Source organism: Vombatus ursinus, unplaced genomic scaffold, assembly GCF_900497805.2.
Source record: "Vombatus ursinus unplaced genomic scaffold, bare-nosed wombat genome assembly UNPS02014945.1, whole genome shotgun sequence".
Lineage (NCBI taxonomy): Eukaryota > Metazoa > Chordata > Mammalia > Diprotodontia > Vombatidae > Vombatus > Vombatus ursinus.
Genome location: NW_020954723.1, coordinates 3,669,261 through 3,689,776, shown reverse-complemented (window position 1 = coordinate 3,689,776; position 20,516 = coordinate 3,669,261). Strand labels below are relative to the sequence as shown.

Sequence of the window (20,516 nt, the reverse complement as noted above, 5' to 3'; positions counted from 1 at the left end):
AATGCCATGTTCCCTTTCCACGCCTTTGCACAATCTGACCACCATGTCTGGAACTCTTCCCCAATCTCTCTTTAAGAGTTAGCTTGAGTGCCACCTCCTACAAGAGAAATTCTTCACCTTTTTTTGTGTATCCTAGACCCTGTTGGTAGTCTGGTGAAACCTATGGACCCCTTTGAAGAATAATGTTTTTAAATGCATAAAATCAAATGCAAAGAGTTGCAAAGAAAATTATATTGAAATACAGTTTAATTTAATTTATTAAATTCAATTTAATTAATTAAAAATTTTTTTGTTAGGCAATTGGGGTTAAGTGACTTGCCCAGAGTTACACAGCTAGCTAGTGCTATGTGTCTGAGACTGGATTTGAACTCAGGTCCTCCTGACGCCAGGGCTGGTGCTCTATCCACTATGCTACCTAGCTGCTCCTAATTAATTAAAATTTAAAAAAATTAGTTTATAGACTCCAAGTAAATAACCTCTGCATATAAAAAGACTTTCCTGGGCTTCTCAGTTTTTAGTTCCCCGACCTTCCCACCACAATTACTCTGCATTTATTTTGTTAGATACTGTGACAATAATTTTGATGTCCCTACTCAAATTAATCAGCATTTATTCAGTTTATTGTGATTTGATGGCTATCAGTGATTGTATTAATGAATTAAGCAGAATAGAATTTAGCTTGAGGTAATCATGTTAATTGATGCTGTTAGGATAAGAGTTATGAATGATTAATTCACCATGTATTTATGACTATATTAACTGCATTTGACTTAGCTAGATTCATACTGTTAGTTAGAAATGTAATAAGAACATAATTGCTACACTACCCCCCAAGCCCAAATCTTTAACTTGCTATAATAAGGTTCATTTGCAGGTACAATACCCCACCTCACCTCTAAGAATCATTATTGTCCACTCCCTAGTGACCTTTGCTTCAAATCCACAACTTCTTTAGACCTTAGAATACTGTTAGTCAAACACCAGGGTCTTATGACCTGTAAAAGTTCAGAGATGTTGTTGAAAGGGTCTTATGACCTTTGGAAAGCCCCTGCTCAGGTAACCTGGAGTTGAGGACCAATGGAAGGTCTGATGACCTGTGAAAGGCCTGTTGACAAAATGGTTATGATTGATGGACATTTCCTTTAGCCAACCATAAGATTTCCTCAGTTCTGGAACTGACCAATCCATGAATTGTAACGCCTCCTTCTATTTTTAGTGTTCTAAATGTATAAAAGTAGCTCCCCAAGGGGAGGGATCCCTGAACGAGAGAAAGATCTTGGGTCCGACTAATTAGGGATCCCTGGACTCCCTAATAAATTAATCAACCATGCTTGGAGTTCTCAATGACTTTTGTTACAGATTAGAATTTTCTGGGCCACAATACCTTCTACTGCTTGTTGATCATTCAGTTAGTCAATAAGAACTCACATGTATCAGTGCTGCGTTAAGTGCTGGGGATACAAAGAAAGTCCAAAAAACAGTCACTACTCTTAAGGAATTTATAGTCTAACGAGGGAGTCAACATAAAAATAATTATGTACAAATATGTTATATTTCCCCCCCCAAAATATATATATATATGTAAGCTTCAACTACTGATGACAAAGGCAAGAACTTTGATTTTGATGGAAGGCAGATGGGAACAGTTAAAGTCTTTTTTGGGATGGTTAAGGATGAATATCAGGAAGAAAAATGACATTTCAGGTTGAGGCTGGGAAAATTACAATACTGCAGGTGCAATATTAATAATTTTTAGGTTGTCTCATGGGAGGAACAAGGTTGTATGAATTCTGGGAAAGCAGAAAAGAAATTATAGTAACTGACTGTCAGTTGGTGATTACCAACATAACAATAATTCTGATTCACATTTGGTAGGCAGGTTCATTAATGCAGAGTAGTTCAGGAACACATACCTGGTAAAATTTATGTGACCCGATGCAGAATGAAATGAACAGAATCAGAAGAATAATTTACAAAATGACTTTAATATTGTTACTTTTAAAAAGCTAGTTGTTTTTAACTGTGAAACATTTAAGAATTATGAGTAGTGCAATGACCAGTTATGTTCCCCTAAGCCTATTGATAAACCATGCTTCGTATCTTTTGGCAAAGAGGTAATGAACCAGTTAGGAGCTGCTAGGTGGCATAGTGAATAGAGTGTCAAGCCTGGAATCAGGAAGACCTGAGTTCAAATTTGACCTCAGGCATTTACTAGCTGTGTGATTCTAGGCAAGTCACTGAGACTCAGTTCCTCATCTGTAAACTGAGATGGAGAAGAAAATGGCAAACCACTGTAGTATCCTCTGCCAAGGGGTGAGGAAGAGTCAGACTTGACTGAAAAACGATTAAACAACAACAGTGAACCAGAGAAGAATGAGGCATACGTTTTCAGAAACAGTCAAAGCAGGGTTGGAGTAGTACAGGATAGTGACAGTGAAGAAGGAGGAGGAGGAAAGAAGGGAGGGAGGGAGAAAGGACTGAAGGAAAAAGGAAGGAGGGAAGGAAGTAGAAAAGGAAAAGAGCTTTAATGAATCAATAAACAGAAGAGAAGATAAGGAAGCTCTGAAGGGGACAGGGACAAGCAGGGTAGTAAATTTATTTACATTTAAATTTTATTTAATTAATTGTTATTTATTTATTTAATTATTTAATCAATTAAATGTAAATTTATTTACATTATTTACATTTAAAATTTGAATTTTTTTTTTAAAAACTGTTAGTTCTAACTAACTGTTAGTTAGAACTGAACATAAAACAACTGATTAGTTTAAGATTGGAAAAGGAGTATGACGAGGCTGTGTATTGCCTCCTTATTTATTTAACTTACATGCAGAGTATATAATGGGAAATGCCAGGCTGGATGAATCAAAAGCCTGAATTAAAGTTGCCAGGAGAGATAACAACAATCTCAGATATGCAGACAAATACCACTCTGATGGAAGAAAATGAAGAAGTAAGACACATGGGGGCAGCTGGGTGGCTCAGTGGATAGAGCACCAGCCCTGAAGTCAGGAGGACCTGAGTTCAAATCAGACCTCAGACCAAACACTTGACACTTACTAGCTGTGTGACGCTGGGCAAGTCACTTAACCCCAATTGCCTAAAAATTAAAAAAAGGAAAAAAGAAAAAAAAGAATTAAGAAGCATGTTGATGAAAGTGAAAGAGGAGAGTATAAAAGTTGGCTTGAAGTTTAATATCAAAAAAACCTAACATCCTGGCAACTGATTCCATCACTTCCTGGCAAATAAAGGGAGAATAAATGGAAGCAGTGTCAGATTTTATATTCTTGGGCTCAAAGATCCCTGCAAATGGCAACCATAGCCATAAAACTAAAAGACACTTGCTCCTTGGAAAAAAAGCTATGGCAAATCTGGACAGCATATTAAAAAGTAGAGACATTAACTTGCTGACCAAGGTTAGTATAGGCAAAGTATGGTTTTTCCAGTAGCAATATATGACTATGAGTTGGACTACAGGGAAAGCTGAGCACTGCAGAATCATACTTTTCGAATTGAGGTGCTAGAGAAGAGTTTTGAAAGTCCTTTGGACAACAAGGAGATCAAATCAGTCAATACTTAAAGAAATTAATCCAGGCTATTCACTGGAAGGTCAAATACTGAAGCTGAAGCTTAAATATTTTGGTCACATAATGAGAAGACAGGGCTTATAAGAAGACGCTCATGTTGGGAAAGATCGAAGGCAAAAGGAAAAGGGGATGGCAGAGTACAGATGGATAGATAATGTCACTGAAACAACAGACATGAGCTTGGACAGACTTCAGGGGATACTGATGAGGCAGAAGAGTGCTTGAGGCAGATGGAGCAAGCAGCACGAGATAGGAGATAGGATGAAGGATGTAATCAGCCAGAAAAGTGATCAAAGAAGACTTTGAAGCCCCCACCCATGGATTTATCTGTGTGCTTTCACAAAGCACCCTCCATGCCAGAACAATTCTTCTCCTCCCCTTTCCAGTTCTCTCTGCTTATCATCTCCCGACTACCTGACATCCCAGGCACTTTGGAGTCATGCTTACTCCACCCATTCTCTCGTCCTTTCCCCCCATTCCATAAAATTGTATTTAAACCATACCTTTGACCTAGCTAACCACCTTTGACTCCTGTGGGAAGCAGGGGCCTCTTTGTTTCCTTAGGGGAGCAGGGCCTTTGGTTTGTGCTCTGCTTCCCATGTGGAGTAGAGCCCACTGGGACTCTGCCTCATGGGGAGCAGATGCGGTTGGGTACGTCTTTAACTTGCAGACTGTCCGAGTGAATTCTTTCAGGACACTAGCACCTGTGTGTCTCTTCCTCATCATTTCAGGTAGCACTCCAACATTCTTGGGGTCCACCCTGAACTCATCACCCATGGCTACAGAGAAAGTCCAAGTGAATTCCTTCACACCTGAACCAGCCCTCCCAACTCTAAATTTAACAACACTACAGGATAGAAGGGCCTGGCATGCTGTGGTGCATGGGGTCACAAAGTCAGACATAACTGAACAACAACAAAATGTGGGGAGAGAGGCAAGACAAGTTACTGAAAACAAGAGTTCACGTTTTCATATACAATCCTGCCCTTTTTTTTGTTGCTACTCTTTGCATATTGAAAGGTTCCAGTTTGTAGAGTTTCTTTGTGGATTTTTTGTTTGTTTTGAAGAGATTTGAAGTTATTGGATTTACTACTCCCAAAGAGACTTTGGGTAAATCAATTAATTTTCAGGTCAAATTTTCTCTTTTGTAAAATAATGGAGTTGGATTAGATTAAATGTGAGGTAAAGCTCCTCACTAATAGTTTAAGATCCACCAATCTCCACACCAAAAAACCAAATAAAAGTTCACATTTTGTTCAGTTTGGAGAGTAGAATTGAGTTTCTCCTGCTTTTAGGTGGATCGATGGAGTTGGAGAAGGGTTGGAGAAAGTACTTCTGAGTACTGCCCTGAAAGGTACAAATCCTGTTTCAGGGATTAAATTTATATTTCTTTGGGCATACAGCAACAATAACAAAAGATCCTGTTATCACGGCATATGTATTTTTTTCCTAGGAATTGGCTTCATGGCATAATGACCCTTATAGCCTCTAAGTCCATCTCTAGTGTTGGGATTTGGGGAAAGAAACTATACCGTATTGTGAACTCCTTGAGAGCAAGGATGCTTTTGCTTTAATGCTGAGCACATAGTAGGTTCTTTTAAAAAATTTTTATTAATTCATTTTATCAACAATCACTTCCATAAGCTCACATAGTAGGTTCTTAACAAGTTTGCTAACTTGACAGTACGCAGAGCCGAGAGATCAAGAGGGACACCAGCTGCTAGGGGCTTCCCCAGCTCAGCACAGGTGAGGCGGGCACCGTGAGTGGAGCGCACCGCGGTCAGCACTGCTGCAGCTGCGGGGGATTCCGGAGCTCAGCTCCACTGAGGTGTGCAGAGAGCACGTGGAACGCAACAACCCGGAGCTGCGGGGAGGGGGGGAGGGAGGGGGGAGGGGGAGGGGCACTCCCTGGAGTCTCGGGAGCTCCAGCCCAGGTGGACGCGCCGGCGCGTGGGTGGAGCGCAGCGGAGAGACACGTGATCCCGCCTGCCCGCGAGGGGAACGCGAACGCATGCGCCCTGCGTTCTCTGCTTGTCGTGGGCGGGGCGCTTGGAGCTACCGCAGCCGCAGTAGCCGGAGCCGCTGAGGCCGCTGCAGACGTGGCTGTCTGGCCTCGTTTTGTGGGGAGCCAGGCCCAAGTCTCTCCTTAATGGCACTGAACGGCTTCCAGCGCAAGGTTAGTGCGGGTCGGGCGGCGAGGTAGAGACGCTAGCAGAGAGCCGGCGGCCGACTTCTCCAGGGGTAAGGCCTGATTTGGTTTGTCTCGGCCCTGGGCCTAACTCCACCTCCCCACCCCCCACCCCACAGGCCCTCGCGGCCTGGCCCGAACTTGGCGCCCGAAGCGCTGGCGCCGCTGCCCTCCTCCCCCGAGTCGCCCCACCCTTCCCCAGTCCCTCGCCGGCCCTCTCTCAGCGCGATTGCCGCCCCGCGGGCTTCTACCCGAGGGACGGCCCTTTCGGATTTGGGCTGGGACTTGCCCGCTTCCCTGGCACCACGAGGTTGTTGGGCGAGTCTCTACAGATGGCCGTCCTCCCCGCCCCCACCCTCCACATTTGAAAGCAACCGGGGATGGGGGCGGGGGGCAGGGAGCCACGACAAATCCTGCCCAGTTAAGGCTCAGTGGGTCTTCCAGGGTACAGAAAATCCTACCGTCAAGTCAATCTGCGAGCACGTTATACATCTACTGTAGTGTCAGGCACTGTGCTAAACCTTGGACCGTAAGCAGGCAGCAGCATTGTAAAAATAGGTCAAAGTCTCCTTATAATTTGGCAATTTCTGGTCAGGAAGAGAACTCAAACAATCATTTTGGAACCCGACTTTTCTTCCTGATAGTTTCAGAGCCAGCCTCAGTTTTTTTTTTTTTTCATTTCTACTTTGCAATATCAATCAGCAAGCACTTTTTAAAGTGCCTAATATGTGCTAGGCTCTGTTGATAATAAAGACAAAAATGGAAGTCCCATCATCTCAAAGAGTTTACGTTCAGTGATGAGTAGGGGATGAAGGGAGGAACAACACATTTTATATGCTGAAAAAAAGACAGTTTTTGGGGGGGATCAGGAAAGGCTTCATGTTAAAAGTGGAGCCTTGAACTCTGGATCTTAAGGGAAACTAGACGTTCTGAGAGTCACAAGTGAGGGAAGAAAGCATTCTGGGCATGGGAGACAGATGAGAGATAGTGTCCTCTATGAAGGATTGGTAAAGTGGCATTTGGGGCTGGACCTTAAAGAGTGTTGAAGGTAAGTCACATGAAGGCTGGAAAGAGGTTTTAAGGGTTTGGGTGCCAGACAAAAGAGTTTATATTTTATTCTAGAAATGATAGGAAATCACCAGTTTGTTGATGAGTGTGAAGTGACATGTTTGGACCTTCGATTTAGGAAAATCATTGTCTGTTGAATGAAGAATGGGTTGGTTTGGGGGAGGGGGCACAGACTTGAGACAGGCAAAACTGATTAGGCTTTTGAAATAGTGCAGGTGAGAAGTGATGAGGCCCTGAACTAGGATGGTGGTTGTGTGATTGGACAGAATGTGGGAGAGGTGGGAAGTGTTTTAGAGGTACAGAGGACAAGATTTGGCAACTGAATTGAGTTTATGGGGTCTGGAGAATGAGCAGAGTTGTTTGTGGAGTTGAGGATGACACCAAAGTTTTAAAAACCTTGGGTTACTGTAAAAATGATGATGTCACTAGAAATAGGGAAGTCTGGAAGTTGAGTATGTTTCTGGGGGAAAGATCTGTGTTGTTTTGAATATGTTAGATTCAAGATACTTATATGGAACATTCAGTTTGAAATGGCCAATAGGTGATTTATGGGACTGGATCCCAGGAGAGAGACTTGGACTGACTATATAGATCTAGGGATTATCTGCATAGAAATTAATTAAACCCACAGGAGCTGGTTGGTGAGAGAGCATAGAGGAAAAAGAGCCTTGAGATAAACTTACAGTTAGGGATATGAAATGAATGATAATCTAGCAAAGGGGACTGGATAGGAGCAGACAGGTAGGTGGACAACAAAGAGAGTGTCTAGAACTGAGAAGATGGTCAACAGTGTCAAACGCTGTACTTAGATTTTGAGGCTGAGGATTGAGAAAAGGATGTCAGGTTTGGCAGTTGAGATCATTTAGAGAGCAGTTTCAGCTGAGTGAAGAGATTTGAGGTGGGACTTTTCTTAGGAGCTTGAGAAATGGAGGGGAGGTAATAGGATAACCTGAAGGGGTGGTGGGATCTAGTGAGAAGTTTTAAGTTAAAAAGTAATGCTACCTTATTAACTCTGCTGCAAGTAGTCCTGTTAGGCAGTTTGGATAGTAGAATCAGGAAGATCTCGCTTCACGCCCTGGCCTCTTACACGTATTTGCTGTGTAACAATGGGTAAGTCATTTAACTTCAGTGCCCTAGGTGACTGAAATGAAAAGGCATGAAGTGCTTACTGTGTGGTGCTGTAAGTGAAGCTATTAAGTTGCAGCTACTGTTAACTTTTTATAAATTTTCTAATGTGTGGGACTTTTCCCTTTGTGCCCTTTAATAAAGATAAAATGGCAATAAGAAGTAAAGGTCTTATTAAATTTTATGAACCCAATAATCAACTCCATAATAATAGACTCTGGGGATAATAGGTGAGGTGAGTCGTTGATGTCGTAACTGGGGTGATAATTGAGACAGGAAGAATACAGTATTTTCTCTGTCTGAGGTTGTTCAGGCAGCATTACTAAGTAGACTTACTAATAATTATCCAGAAAAAAAAAAATAATGTAATTCTAACTTTATGGAAATGGAGTTTTCTTTATAGGATTAGAAGCAGTGGGTCCTTATTTAGAAACCTTGTGTTTGTCTTGCTAAAGTATAGAATTATTTTAAAAAAGGTTACTGAAGTTTCTTTCAGGTATTGTCAAAGACTAAGATTACTTCCTTTGCCTGTTCACCTTTATAATCTAATTTAAGTAACTTCTGAGGTGGTGGGATACTTTGTTTCATTGATGTATGTTTCTGGGTTTCCTTGCACTAATTTAATTTATTTCATTATAGTTTAAATTACTGAAGTTAATGTACTTAATCAGCTGAGCTAAGCGGGATCATTTTTGCTTACCATAATTTGAGACTTTTTGTGTTGTTGTTGTTGTTGTTTTTTTTGCTTAGGCAATTGGGGTTAAGTGACTTGCCCAGGGTCACACAGCTAGTAAGTGTCAAGTCTCTAGTCTGAGACTGGATTTGAACTCAGGTCCTCCTGACTTCAGGGCCAGTGCCTTATCCATTACTTGCTGTCCAATTTGAGACTTGACCTCCTATTTTGTTACATTAGTTATTTACACATTGGTTAAATTTCAGTCATTACCAGATGATCTCAAAGCTTTAAAGCCTTTGCTAGCCTAAACTGTGTTTGTTTTAATCACTGTTAACAAAGTAATCTGACCAAAAGTAATCTGGAAGTTTAGAATGCAAGAAGCCCCAATTTAGCATATATGTATTTATTTATTTTTTTGCCCTACACTTTTTCTACTTTCTAATTCATACTTGTGCTTCTCCTTTCTTTCTTTACCCATTTGTTTATTCTTACGTCCTCCACTCTCCCACTGGGGTGGGATTGGTGGTTAAGGTGGGGAGAAGGGATAGTAGTGATTCTAGTTAGCTAGTGTTTAACAACAGCAACCAAAAAAAGGCCAAACTCTATAAACCTTTTGACATATCATTTGGGTTAAGAGTGTAGGGGTATGCGTGTATGTCCTTTTTCATTTGAATGTTCTTATGGGGATTTTGGAGTTGCATATTAGAAAAAAAGGTTAAGATTTCTAGATTCAAGTTATTTTTCCAAACACTTAAAGATCCAAAATCATAGAATCTTAGTATTAAAAGGGACTTTAGAGATCATTAATTAAAGATATATTCAATTTATCTGGAAACTAAGCTTATAAAATTGGTTATCAGCCCTGGGACTAAAAATTCATGTTTCCTGACAACGAGTCCTTAGTCTCCTAATATTTAAATGGTGCACAATCTGCTTCTGAAAATAATAGATAAAATTTGCAAAAAAGTTTTTGTTAGCTACAGGGGAATTTTCCCAGAGAAATTTCTTCCCCCTTCCTGCCCACTTTTTAAAGAAATGTAACTCATTCAAATCATCCTAAAAAGCCCCTTAAAATTCTAAATTGGCAAACAAAGTTATTGTTGAATCAATATCTAGTGTTTGTCATGGCTAGCACATTTTTTAGGTAGGTCAAATTTATTATACTGTGGGAAACATTTCAAGTGCTTATTATGGCTGACTGACATTTTAACAAGCATTTATTAAATCTACTTTTTGTCAGGATACTTTGTGTAAGGAACCGAGGATACAAGGACAAAAACCTTAACAGTACCCACCTTTAATAAACTTAACTTCTACCAGAGGGAATAGTTTGTATATAGATAAGTAAATAGAAACTATACACAAAATAAAAATAATTTAGCGATGGGGATGGAAGCACTAATGGGGGGAGAGTGAGAAAAAACCTCTTAAGTGGCACTTGAACTGAATTTGAAGGGAGTTAGGGATTCTAGGAAGCAGAAAAGATGAAGGGAGCGTATTCTAGGCATGGGCAGCCTGTGCAAATAGGACATGATATGTAGAAGGAAAGAACAAGCAAAACGGTTTCAGAGTCTTTGAAGGGGAATAATGTGAAATCAGTCTGGAAAGACTGATTTGAACCAGCTCATTAAGGGCTTTAAATGATAGTTGGAGGCTGCTATGATGGTTCAAGTGATGGTGTATAGAAAGAAATAGGTTGGTTGTAGTATGTGGAAAGACAGGGGTGGATGTGAGACATGTCCTGTAGACAGGACAGACTGATGCTTAACTAGCTTGTTGAACCAGTCTCACATGATTCCTTAAGATGTAGCTATTTTTTAGTACCTTGAAATCTCTTATAATTAGTATATACTTTGTAAGACTGCTGCAAATACAAGAGCCTCTTTGGTATACTACAGCTTTGGAACACAAGTCAAGAAACTTGGCTTCTAGTCATAAGTTCTTAGATTTTGAGCTAGGAGAAAACTAAAATGACCTTACAATCCAACCCCACACTTTCAGGAGGATGTGAAGAGAACATAGGGTGCAGAGATGTCATGACTTGTCCATGACTTACATACATGTAATATGGTTGGGATTCCAATCCATGACCTCTGGCTGCAAATATAGTGGTATTTCTCCTTTACTGTGCAAAAGGTGTTTATATTCTGCCACATACTATGTAAGTTTGGGCAATGTGGCATAGTGGATGGTGGACTTGGAGTCCAGCTTGAGTTCAGATTCCTCCATATTTATTGTGTGACAACGGGCAAGTCAGTTAAGTTCTTTGAGCCTGAGTTTTCTTATCAGTACATGTGGACAGTCTACTTCATGGTACCTACCTTACAGGTATATGAAGTTCAAATGAGGTAATACATTTCATTTGGGGTTGGATTAAGTGGTCCATAGGAGTCAAGTCCAGTTTGACTTGAACATAGTTTTACAATTTTAAATCATGATGTTTTATGGTTTTTTTATTTATCTTTATAATATTATTGTTCATATTTGGGATTTATAAGATGCCAATCCTCAGTCGGGAATTCTACCCTCAACTATTTGTTGTTGTCCAGTCATTTTTCAGTCTTGTCAGACTCATGACATTTGGGGTTTTCTTGGCAAAGATAACTAGGGTGGTTTTCCATTTTCTTCTCCAGATGATTTTACCGATGAGGAAGGAGAGGTAAACGAGGTTAAGTGACTTGCCCAGGGTCACCCAGTTTGAAGCCAGATTTGAATTCAGGATAATTAGTCTTCCTGACAGCAGGCTTAGCACTCTATCCACATCACACCGATCTGCCCTAACTGTAATTATAGAGCTGTCCACAAGTGGTGTACGGAGTGTTAAGGGATGTCAACAACATACATTGTTCCAACAGGGAACTCTGCTTCTAATTTCCAGTTTATCATATATATATGTATGTCTTGTTTGGACGTAGTTGTTTTCATGTTGTCTCCCACTTAGATTATGAAGTAGAGGGCATGGACTTTTTGCTTTTCTTTGTGTCTCTAGAGCTTAGCATGGTGCCTGGCACATAGTAAGCAATTAATACTTACTGACTTGACTTCCCACAGTAGTATATTCCTTTTACTGTCCCTTCATTTTTTCTCATAAAAACTCCAGAAAAGAACCAATCCACCCCCAGGATCATTGTTTTCTATATTTAACAACCTCAGGGAAATGGAATGCTACGTGTATATGTTGAGTGCATGAAGGGGAGTAATGTAAACCTCAAAAAAATAGGTTGAACTCAGGTTGTGAAGTCCTATAAATGCTAAACAGAGGAGTTTATATTTAATCTTATAGGAAATAGGGAACGACTGGCATTTTATTAAGTAAGAGTGATAAGGTCACTCAAGCATAAGATTTCTTAAGCATAAAGTAGCTTTGTAAAAGATGGATTCAAGCAGGAAGAGATTTGAGGTGGTAAGCAGACCAGTTAGGAAGCATTGCAACTGTCTTGGCCAGAAGTAATGAGGGACTGAAATAAGCTAACATCTATATGGAGTAGCAGGATGGAATCAGATACAAAGATATTGTAGATATAGAAATGACAAAATTTGGTAAATGGATATTTGAGTTGTGAGAGTGAAAAATAGAGGGTAATGCAGAGGTTATACAAACCTGGGTGATGGGAAGAATGATATTTTTGGTAAAGAGAAGTCTGGTAGTGTGGATGGATTTGGGACTAATCATTTCCCCCCTCTGGTTCTCAGTTTCCCCATTTGTAAAACAATTATTTAGCCTACCCTTAATAGCAGTGCCTGGTACACATAAGTATTTGTGGATAGAACAAATGATGAAAAGTTGTATTAGCGTTGTGATTTAGAGCAGCACTTTTAAAAAAAATTTTATTTATTTTGAGTGAGGCAATTGGAGTTAAGTGACTTGCGCAGTCACATAGCTAGTGAGCCTTAGGTGTCTGAGGCCAGATTTGAACTCGGGTTTTCCTGACTCCAGGGCTTGGTGCTCTATCCACTGTGCCATCTAGCTGCTCTTAGAGCAGCATTTCTTAAGCTGTGGGTCACTACGCCATGTAGGGTTGCATAACTGAATGTGGGGGTTGTGAAAAATTTGGCAGCAGTAAAAGTTTTCTGAACATGCAATGACTAAAAATTATCAAGCACAATGAATCCAACGTGTTTCTGGCAGCCCTTCCTCATGTTGCATCATGTGACTTCACTGCAGCCTTGGTTCTGAACACACAACACATGGCAATTTGCACTGTGCATGCTGTCATACCACACAACCACAACAAATGTTGCCAGAAACACCTCAGTTTAGATTCGAGACTACTGTCTTTAATAAATAGTAAAATTATATGTATCCCAAAGAATTGTTTTAAAATAAATTTCTTTATGATTTATTATCAATAAATGTTTGATTTGTATAACTATTTTATATACTTATATACCCAGGGACATGTAAAAATTTCTTGGGCCAAAAGGGGTCACAAGTGGAAGAAGTTTAAGAAGCACTGATTTAGAGAATAATTGGGTGTTGAAGTTGTATATTTCTTTTGCATTTAAGAAGACTAGTTGGAGGGGGTTGATTGCATGTTGGGGCTATTTTATTATCTTTTGGAAGATGGTGATTTTTATTGTATGTTTTCACAGGTTATTGTTTAACAGAAGACAACATCAACAGCTATGCAGAATTCTACTCACATGGATGAGTACAGCAGTTCTAGCAATGGCAATGCAAGCAATGGTTCTGAGGTAGCCATAGAGCAACCCACTGATTTCAGTACTGAGATTATGAATGTTATAGAGATGGAACAGTCACCTGATGGCTCTCCTAATGTGAATGAAGAAAATACAGAGGAAAATGAAATTTCAAATGTAGAACTGCCAGTGACAGACACTGAAGCACAATTTCCTCCAGAATATGAAAAGTTTTGGAAAACTGTAGAAAATAATCTCCAGGATTTTACTGGCTGGGTATATTTGCTGCAATATGTAGAACAGGAGGTTAGTAATTATTTAAAATTAAGAATAAATGGGGAGGCATAGAAAATATTAATTTTATCAGGCAGGTTCTTATTCTTAAATATTTTTTTGTTTCAGATTGTTTTCAGACCTCAATGAGACTATTTTTTAATAGTGTGATTTGCCTAAAGATTCTTGTCTAATCCTTGCATTTTGGTGTAGGACAAAATAGAAATTGAATTAAATCTTTAATAATGTGGATATTAGAGAAATGTTTCTAATACCATCTTACAGGAAAAGAATACTAGCTCATAGCATAAGTATTATGTTATTGAAAGTTAAAATGTGCTCACAGTTAGATTTAATGGCTTCTCTCTCAGTCAACAAGCGTTGTAGTTGCACAAGTATGGTCATCAGTAAATGTGCTTTAGATTTTAAGCTTGTTTCATGAGAGGCAACTTGACTTAGTAAGATGAAGATTGGCTTTCGATACAAGAAGACTTAACTTTTGAATTAATCTTTAAATACTTAATATGCTTCATGAGATTGTCATGAGGATCAAATGAGATCATGTTTATATACTGCTTTGTAATCTTAAGCACAGTGTAAATTATTACTTGGCACTTCTTTTAATCCATTCCTTTATTTTTATTAAACTATTATTTAGATGAGCATTTTCTAATATGTTATTTGATAAATTGGTTTGTGTTCTTCATGTAAGAAATAAGATTTTCAAAAACATTCTGCTTGTGTTTTTTTTTCTCCCCATCAGAATCACTTGCTGGCTGCCAGGAAAGCATTTGACAAATTTTTTACACACTACCCATATTGCTATGGTTATTGGAAAAAGTATGCAGACCTTGAAAAGCGCCATGACAACATTAAACAATCAGATGAGGTGCGTACATCACAGAATGAAGTTAACACCATTAGGTACTGTAAGCCAAATAATAACAAAACACTTTTTTTTTTTTTTGGCTGGCAGTACCTACCATATATGCTCAAATAGTTTAATAGGGTATTTTATTTGCATTTGTCACTCTTGTGGCATTTGTAGCTAATATTTTCTCTCTTTGTTGGCAGGTGCGTAAAACCTCAACAGTTTGTCAAGCTTTGCAGTGCAAGCCTCTGTATTACACTGCAGCTTAACAAGTAGGGCAGGGCTTTTCTCACTTACATTTATTTCTCATTTTCCAAATAATATAGTTGGTTTGCTAGTCACATTTGCTACGTCTTATTGCATTTTTGGTCAGACGCTGTCATTGATGCTCTAATGGGTCTGTGCCCTATGGTCTGTACCCCAAAGCCTGCCCACACAACCCGGTCAGAATGCAGGGACTGCTGCGCTTTGAAGATCAAGATTCTGCACGTGGGGATCAGAACATTGCCATGTTCTATCCAACCTCCACCCAAATGGTAATGGTAGATTATTTAAACAAAATTCCAGTAATTAGTATTTCTAAGGTTCACCGGATAACACAGTGTTGCCTCTCTTTTAATAAATAAATAAATATTTGAAGTACAGTTTGTTGTTTTCTTCTTAGGTTTATCGGCGAGGGCTTCAGGCAATACCTCTTAGTGTTGATCTTTGGATTCATTATATAAACTTCTTAAAAGAAACATTGGACCCAGATGATCCTGAGACAAATAATACAATAAGAGGGTAGGTGAAATATAGATGTTATTTTCTTGCCGGGAGTAGGGGAGGGGGTTTAGACTTTTCTGCATTTCATTGAATTTTTTTATGCCCTAGCATGTGGTTGGTTTTTATAAAGGTATGATGTAAAGTTGAATTCCTTTCAGTTCTCATTCAGTTGTTGATACAGAAATTTATTTTAACTAATTTTTGTAAAATTCTGTTCTGGTCCTTCTTTTCTATGTTTTCCCGCCATCAGCTCTTATTATAATTTTTCCTCTTTTTGCCCCCTACCTCCTGCTTTACAAAGGGGGAAAAAAAATCAGAGAAAGAATAGAAATGGGATCTACACTTGTAATTTGCCTTACTGCCTCTTTGCCCAGACCTTGATCGTTGGTTCTTAATTTATTACTCTACTTTTAACCTCCCCTCCCCACCTTTTATAATTATATTTATGTAGTTGATGTTTTTTGACAGCCAGGTGGCACTTGTTTATTTTTCTGTTAAATTTGTCTTTATCTATAAGGGGCACATTGAATCCCCAACTCCTTAAGAGTTTTGTAGTTTATTTCTCCCTATAATTGATTAGATTTTCCTTTAAGTAACTTAAATGCTATGTCATTCAGTGCCTAACCTCTCAGTGATCTAAATAACTCCAAAAGTAGAAGTTGCAAAGAAGGTGCCAACCTTCATTTGTAGGAGTTGCCTTTCCTAGAGGTTCCCTATTCCAGTGAAATCACAAATCCATCCCGTTATCTATATCCCTGTTATCTTTGATGCCTTTAATCATAATTTAGTTCCTTGTCTGTTTCTTTGTTTCTGTTGATTTCCTTTGTAATTCTATGTATTTTCTTTTTTTTTTGCACTAAAAACATTATTTTGAGAAAAGGTCATTGATTTCATCAGACTGACAAAGGGATCTGTGACGCAAAAGGGTTGAGACACAAGTGGTAGTATCCTTCAAGGATTGCCTACAAAAATCCATTCATAGGACATTAAAACTAGAATTGAAATTGAGATCATATAGTTGAACCTCCTTTAAAGAAAAGATTGATATCTTCTGTTTTTACATTGTCTGTTCCCATGTATCCTTCACTACCCTTTCCTGGAGAGCCATTGCTCATACTAAAGAATTTTTAAAATGGGAAAAGGGAAATTACAGCTCATCAAAACATAATCAATATGTTGAAAAAAAAATTTTGACATGGTATGTAATATTTCATATAGAAAGACCATCTCTCCCCCCATCCTTCTGTAAAGGGGTGTAGGTGGGTTAGAGGTTGGGCAGTGGGGTTCCTTAATAGTTCTCGTTGAGGCCAAGTTTGTTCTTTATAATTTCACAACATCCATGTTCAGTTGTTTTATGGGAGTTGTTCTTTCCATTTCTGTTGATGTCATTGTACATATTATTTTCCTGGCTGTTCTTCATTTTGCATCAATTTATGTAAGTCTTTCCATTACATTTGTATACCACAGTCCAGCCATTCCCCATTGATGGACATCTAGTTTGTTTCTGGTTCTTTCCTATCACAAAAAGGGCTGCTGTAAATAATCTGGAGTATATAGAACCTTTTTTTTTTTTTTTGAAAATCAGTGACTTCCTTGGGTTATATATGTAGCAGCGGAATCTTTGGATCATTTTAGTACTTTATTTATATAATTTCACATTGCTTCCAAGAATGATTGGAATCATTGCAGCCACACCAACAGTGCATAGTATGTCTATTTTTTCCACATTCCTCCAACCTTGACTGTTCTTATCTTTTATTACCTTTGCTAATTTGCTGGATGTGAGGTGCCTACTTACCTCTTAACTATTCATTATTGGCTTGTGATTGCCATGTTTTGGATTCACTTGAGGCCTTATAAATTCTGCTCTAGGTCTTCATTTTAATTTTGTGAAACTTGTTTCACATCTTTTTTATTAATATATTGTTGAATTGCTTTCTAATCCATTCTGCTACCCTTTACTACATTAAGAGTTAAACCTATTTATATTCACCATTATGATTAATTGTATTTTCCCTCCATCAGCTCTTATTATAATTTTTCTTCTCTTTGCCCCCACCTTCTTCTTTACAAAGGAAAAAAAAAAAGGTGGAGAAAAAATAAGAAAGGGGATCTATACTAGTAATCCACCTGACTACTTTTTTTGCCTAGACCCAGACCATAGTTTCTTGCATTTTTTTACTCTACTTTTGACCTCCTTTCCTGCCACCTCATTTTATGATCATCCTTATGTAGTTGACATTTCTTGGATAGCTGGGTGGCATAGTGAATAGAGCTCTGGGTTTGGAATCGGGAAAACTCATCTTCTTGAGTTCAAATCTGGCCTCAGACACTGGGCAAGACCTGGGCAAGTCAGTGAACCCTGTTTGCCTCAGTTGCCTCATCTGTAAAATGAGCTAGAGAAGGAAATGGCAAACCACTGTGGTATCTTTGTCAAGAAAACTCCAGATGGGGGGCAGCTAGGTGGCGCAGTGGATAGAGCACCGGCCCTGAAGTCAGGAGGACCTGAGTTCAAATCCGGCTTCAGACCAAACACTTGACACGTACTAGCTGTGTGACCCTGGGCAAGTCACTTAACCCCAGTTGCCTAAAAAAATAAAAAAAAAAGAAAGAAAACTCCAGATGGGATCACAAAGGGTTGAACATGACTGAAATGACTGGAACAACAAAAGTTGATGTTTGTTTTGTTTGTGATTATTCCCTCCCTCTTAAATGTATCTTTCCATTTTCACTTCTTTACCTATTTCCCTGAATTTATTTGATTTCTACAATAAATTGTGTCGAAGCTCCACTTTTCCTTGTTCTAATAAAAATGAGGTTTTTGAGATGCTTACTTCTCACCCCTGTTTTTTGTAGTCTTGTCCAAAAAATTTGAGAAAGAAGTCCCTCTCCCCTTTTCTCCCTTAGTGTTTTCCTCTTTCCTTCCGTTTTCTTTTCTCTATTAAAACCTACAAAATAAAGCAGAACAATACCCCACCCAAACTGTACTTTTCTCTTTATTTTCTCTGTGATCCTTTAAGACAGTTGGGAATCCAAAGAGCCAATTGTTTTTTTTTTTTCCCCTCGGAATATAATCACTGGATCATCCCCCAGACCAGGAGTGGGGAGCCTGCAGCTGTGAAGCTACGTGTGATCCTTGGCTGCAGCCTTTTGACTGAGTCCAGATTTTACAGAACAAATCTTTTTATTAAGGGGATTTATTGTGTGAAGTTTGGATTCGGTCAAAGGACTGTACTTGAGGACCTAGAGGCCCACGTGTGGCCGCTAAGCTGGAGGTTCCCCACCCCTGACCTTGACCTTTCTAGTTGCTGAACTGCATTTACCTATTCTCATTTTCCCTTGTCTCCTATGCTTGTACTTGAAAGATTCCGCTTGTCTCAGGTCTTTTTGTCATGCTTGAGAGTTCCCTTTATGGTTTATTGTTATCCCATCCCCTTCCTTTTTTTTTTTTTATTTACCTGTGCAAGATTACCCTCAGTTTTGCAAGTTAAGTTATTCTTGGTAGTTATACCTTTTCTTCTGCCTTTTAGAATGTCATATTCCAAGATTTCCTTTCCTTTTTAACTGTGGCATTGTCTTGTGTGACTCTGAATATGGTTCTGTGGTACTTTAATTTTTTTCTTTTTTAGCTGTTTTCACTATTTCTTTAATCTGGAAGCTCTGGATTTTGATATAATGTTTCTGAGTTTTTTATTTGGGACTTCTTTCAGGAGTTAACAAGTGGAATATTTCTATTTAAGTTTGCCCTCTGGTTCTAATAGTTGTGAGCAGTTTCTTTTATGATTTTTTTGAAATGTGGTATCTTTTTTGGTCATATTTTTCATAAAATCTGATGATTCTTTTTTAAATAGTATTTTATTTTTTTCCAATTACACGTAAAGACAATTTTTAGCATTCATTTTTTTAAAAAAAATTTGTGTTCTAAGTTTTTTCCCTCCTTCCCCTCCCCTTCACTAAAATGGTAAGCAATTTGATACAGATTATACATGCAATCATGTAAAACATTTCCATATTAGTCATGTTGTGAAAGAAGAAACGAAAGGAAAAAATGCACAAAAAAAATAAAATGAAACTAGTATGCTTCAATCTTCATTCAGACTCCATCAGTTCTGGATGTGGATAGCATTTTGTATCATGAACTGTTTGGAATTGTCTTGGATCATCATATTGCTGAGAAGAGCTAGGTTATTCATAGTTGATCATCATTACAATATTGCTATTACTGTGTGCAATGTTCTCACTTTGCATCAGTACATGTAAGTCTTTACAGGTTTTTCTGAAATCATCCTGCTTGTTATTTCTTATAGAACAATAGTATTTCATGACATTCATATGCCCCAGCTTGTTTAGCCATTCCCCAGTGATGGTTATCCCCTCAATTTCTAACTCTTTGCTACCATAAAAAGAACAGCTCTAAATACTTTTGTACATGTAGGTCCTTTTCCCTTTTTTATGACCTCTTTGGGATAGACTCCTAGTAGTAATATTGCTGGGTCAGATGGCATGTGCAATTTAATAACCCTTTGGGCCTAGTTCCAAATTGTTCTCCAGAAGGGTTGAATCGCTTCACAACCCAACCAATAGTGCATTAGTGTCCCAGTTTCCCCACATCCTCTCCAACATTTATCATTTTCCTTTTCTGTCATATTAGCTAATCTGATAGGTGTGAGGTGGTACCTCAGAGTTGTTTTAATTTGCGTTTCTCTAATCAGTAGTGATTTAGAGCATTTTTTCATATGAATATAGATAGCTTTGATTTCTTCGTCTGAAAACTGCCTATTCATATCGGTGGTCAACACTGATTCTTAAATTACTTTTTCTTACCTCCAAGCCAGTTGTTTTTGATAGTAGATACCTAATTTGTTCTCTTTTTTTTTTTAACTTGTAATATTTTGTATAATTGAATGATTTTTCAAGGGTGTTTATTAAATGCTTACCCCAGGGATACAAATAGAAAAGGAATGAAGGTTATGTTATTCTAATTCGTAATAGTACAAGTCCATAAAGTTACAGGTGAGTGGATATTCAACTTACTTCATCCCACAACAGTGTAAGAATTGGCTTTGTGGTGGTTGATAGTTCCAGAACTGGGAAGAGGGAAAGGGTTCCAGTGCTAAGGCTAAGTAAGGATACCGGTTATGAGCTTACGTCGTTGTGAGTGGGGCTGTGGAGTTAGTGAACCAAGAGAAAAAGAAGTAAATGAAAGAGTACTGGGACTTTCTTGAAGTAATGTTTTGGGAGAAGCATTTGCCTGCCAAAGGAGTGGGCCCACAGGTGCAAATTCCCCTAATTTGTGGTCTCTGGTGTGGACTTGGAGAAAGT

At 38.7% G+C, this 20,516-nt stretch overlaps 1 protein-coding gene across 5 annotated transcripts in view; it reads left to right on the top strand.

Annotated features, from left to right (window-relative positions):
- Nucleotides 1-5,646: 5,646 nt before the first annotated feature.
- The window catches only part of LOC114029994 (pre-mRNA-processing factor 39), a 39,719-nt gene continuing 24,849 nt past the window's right edge, over nucleotides 5,647-20,516 (top strand). Inside the window, exons 1-4 of one of the 5 annotated variants that reach the window (XM_027844645.1) lie at nucleotides 5,647-5,828; nucleotides 13,238-13,591; nucleotides 14,322-14,447; nucleotides 15,094-15,212. In XM_027844645.1, coding sequence (XP_027700446.1) covers nucleotides 13,271-13,591; nucleotides 14,322-14,447; nucleotides 15,094-15,212 — 566 coding nt within the window. In that variant the 5' untranslated portion in view covers nucleotides 5,647-5,828; nucleotides 13,238-13,270. Of the gene's footprint in view, nucleotides 5,829-13,237; nucleotides 13,592-14,321; nucleotides 14,448-14,632; nucleotides 14,966-15,093; nucleotides 15,213-20,516 lie in introns of those variants that run through there. The other 4 variants (XM_027844646.1, XM_027844647.1, XM_027844649.1 and 1 more) reach the window with 4 other exon arrangements.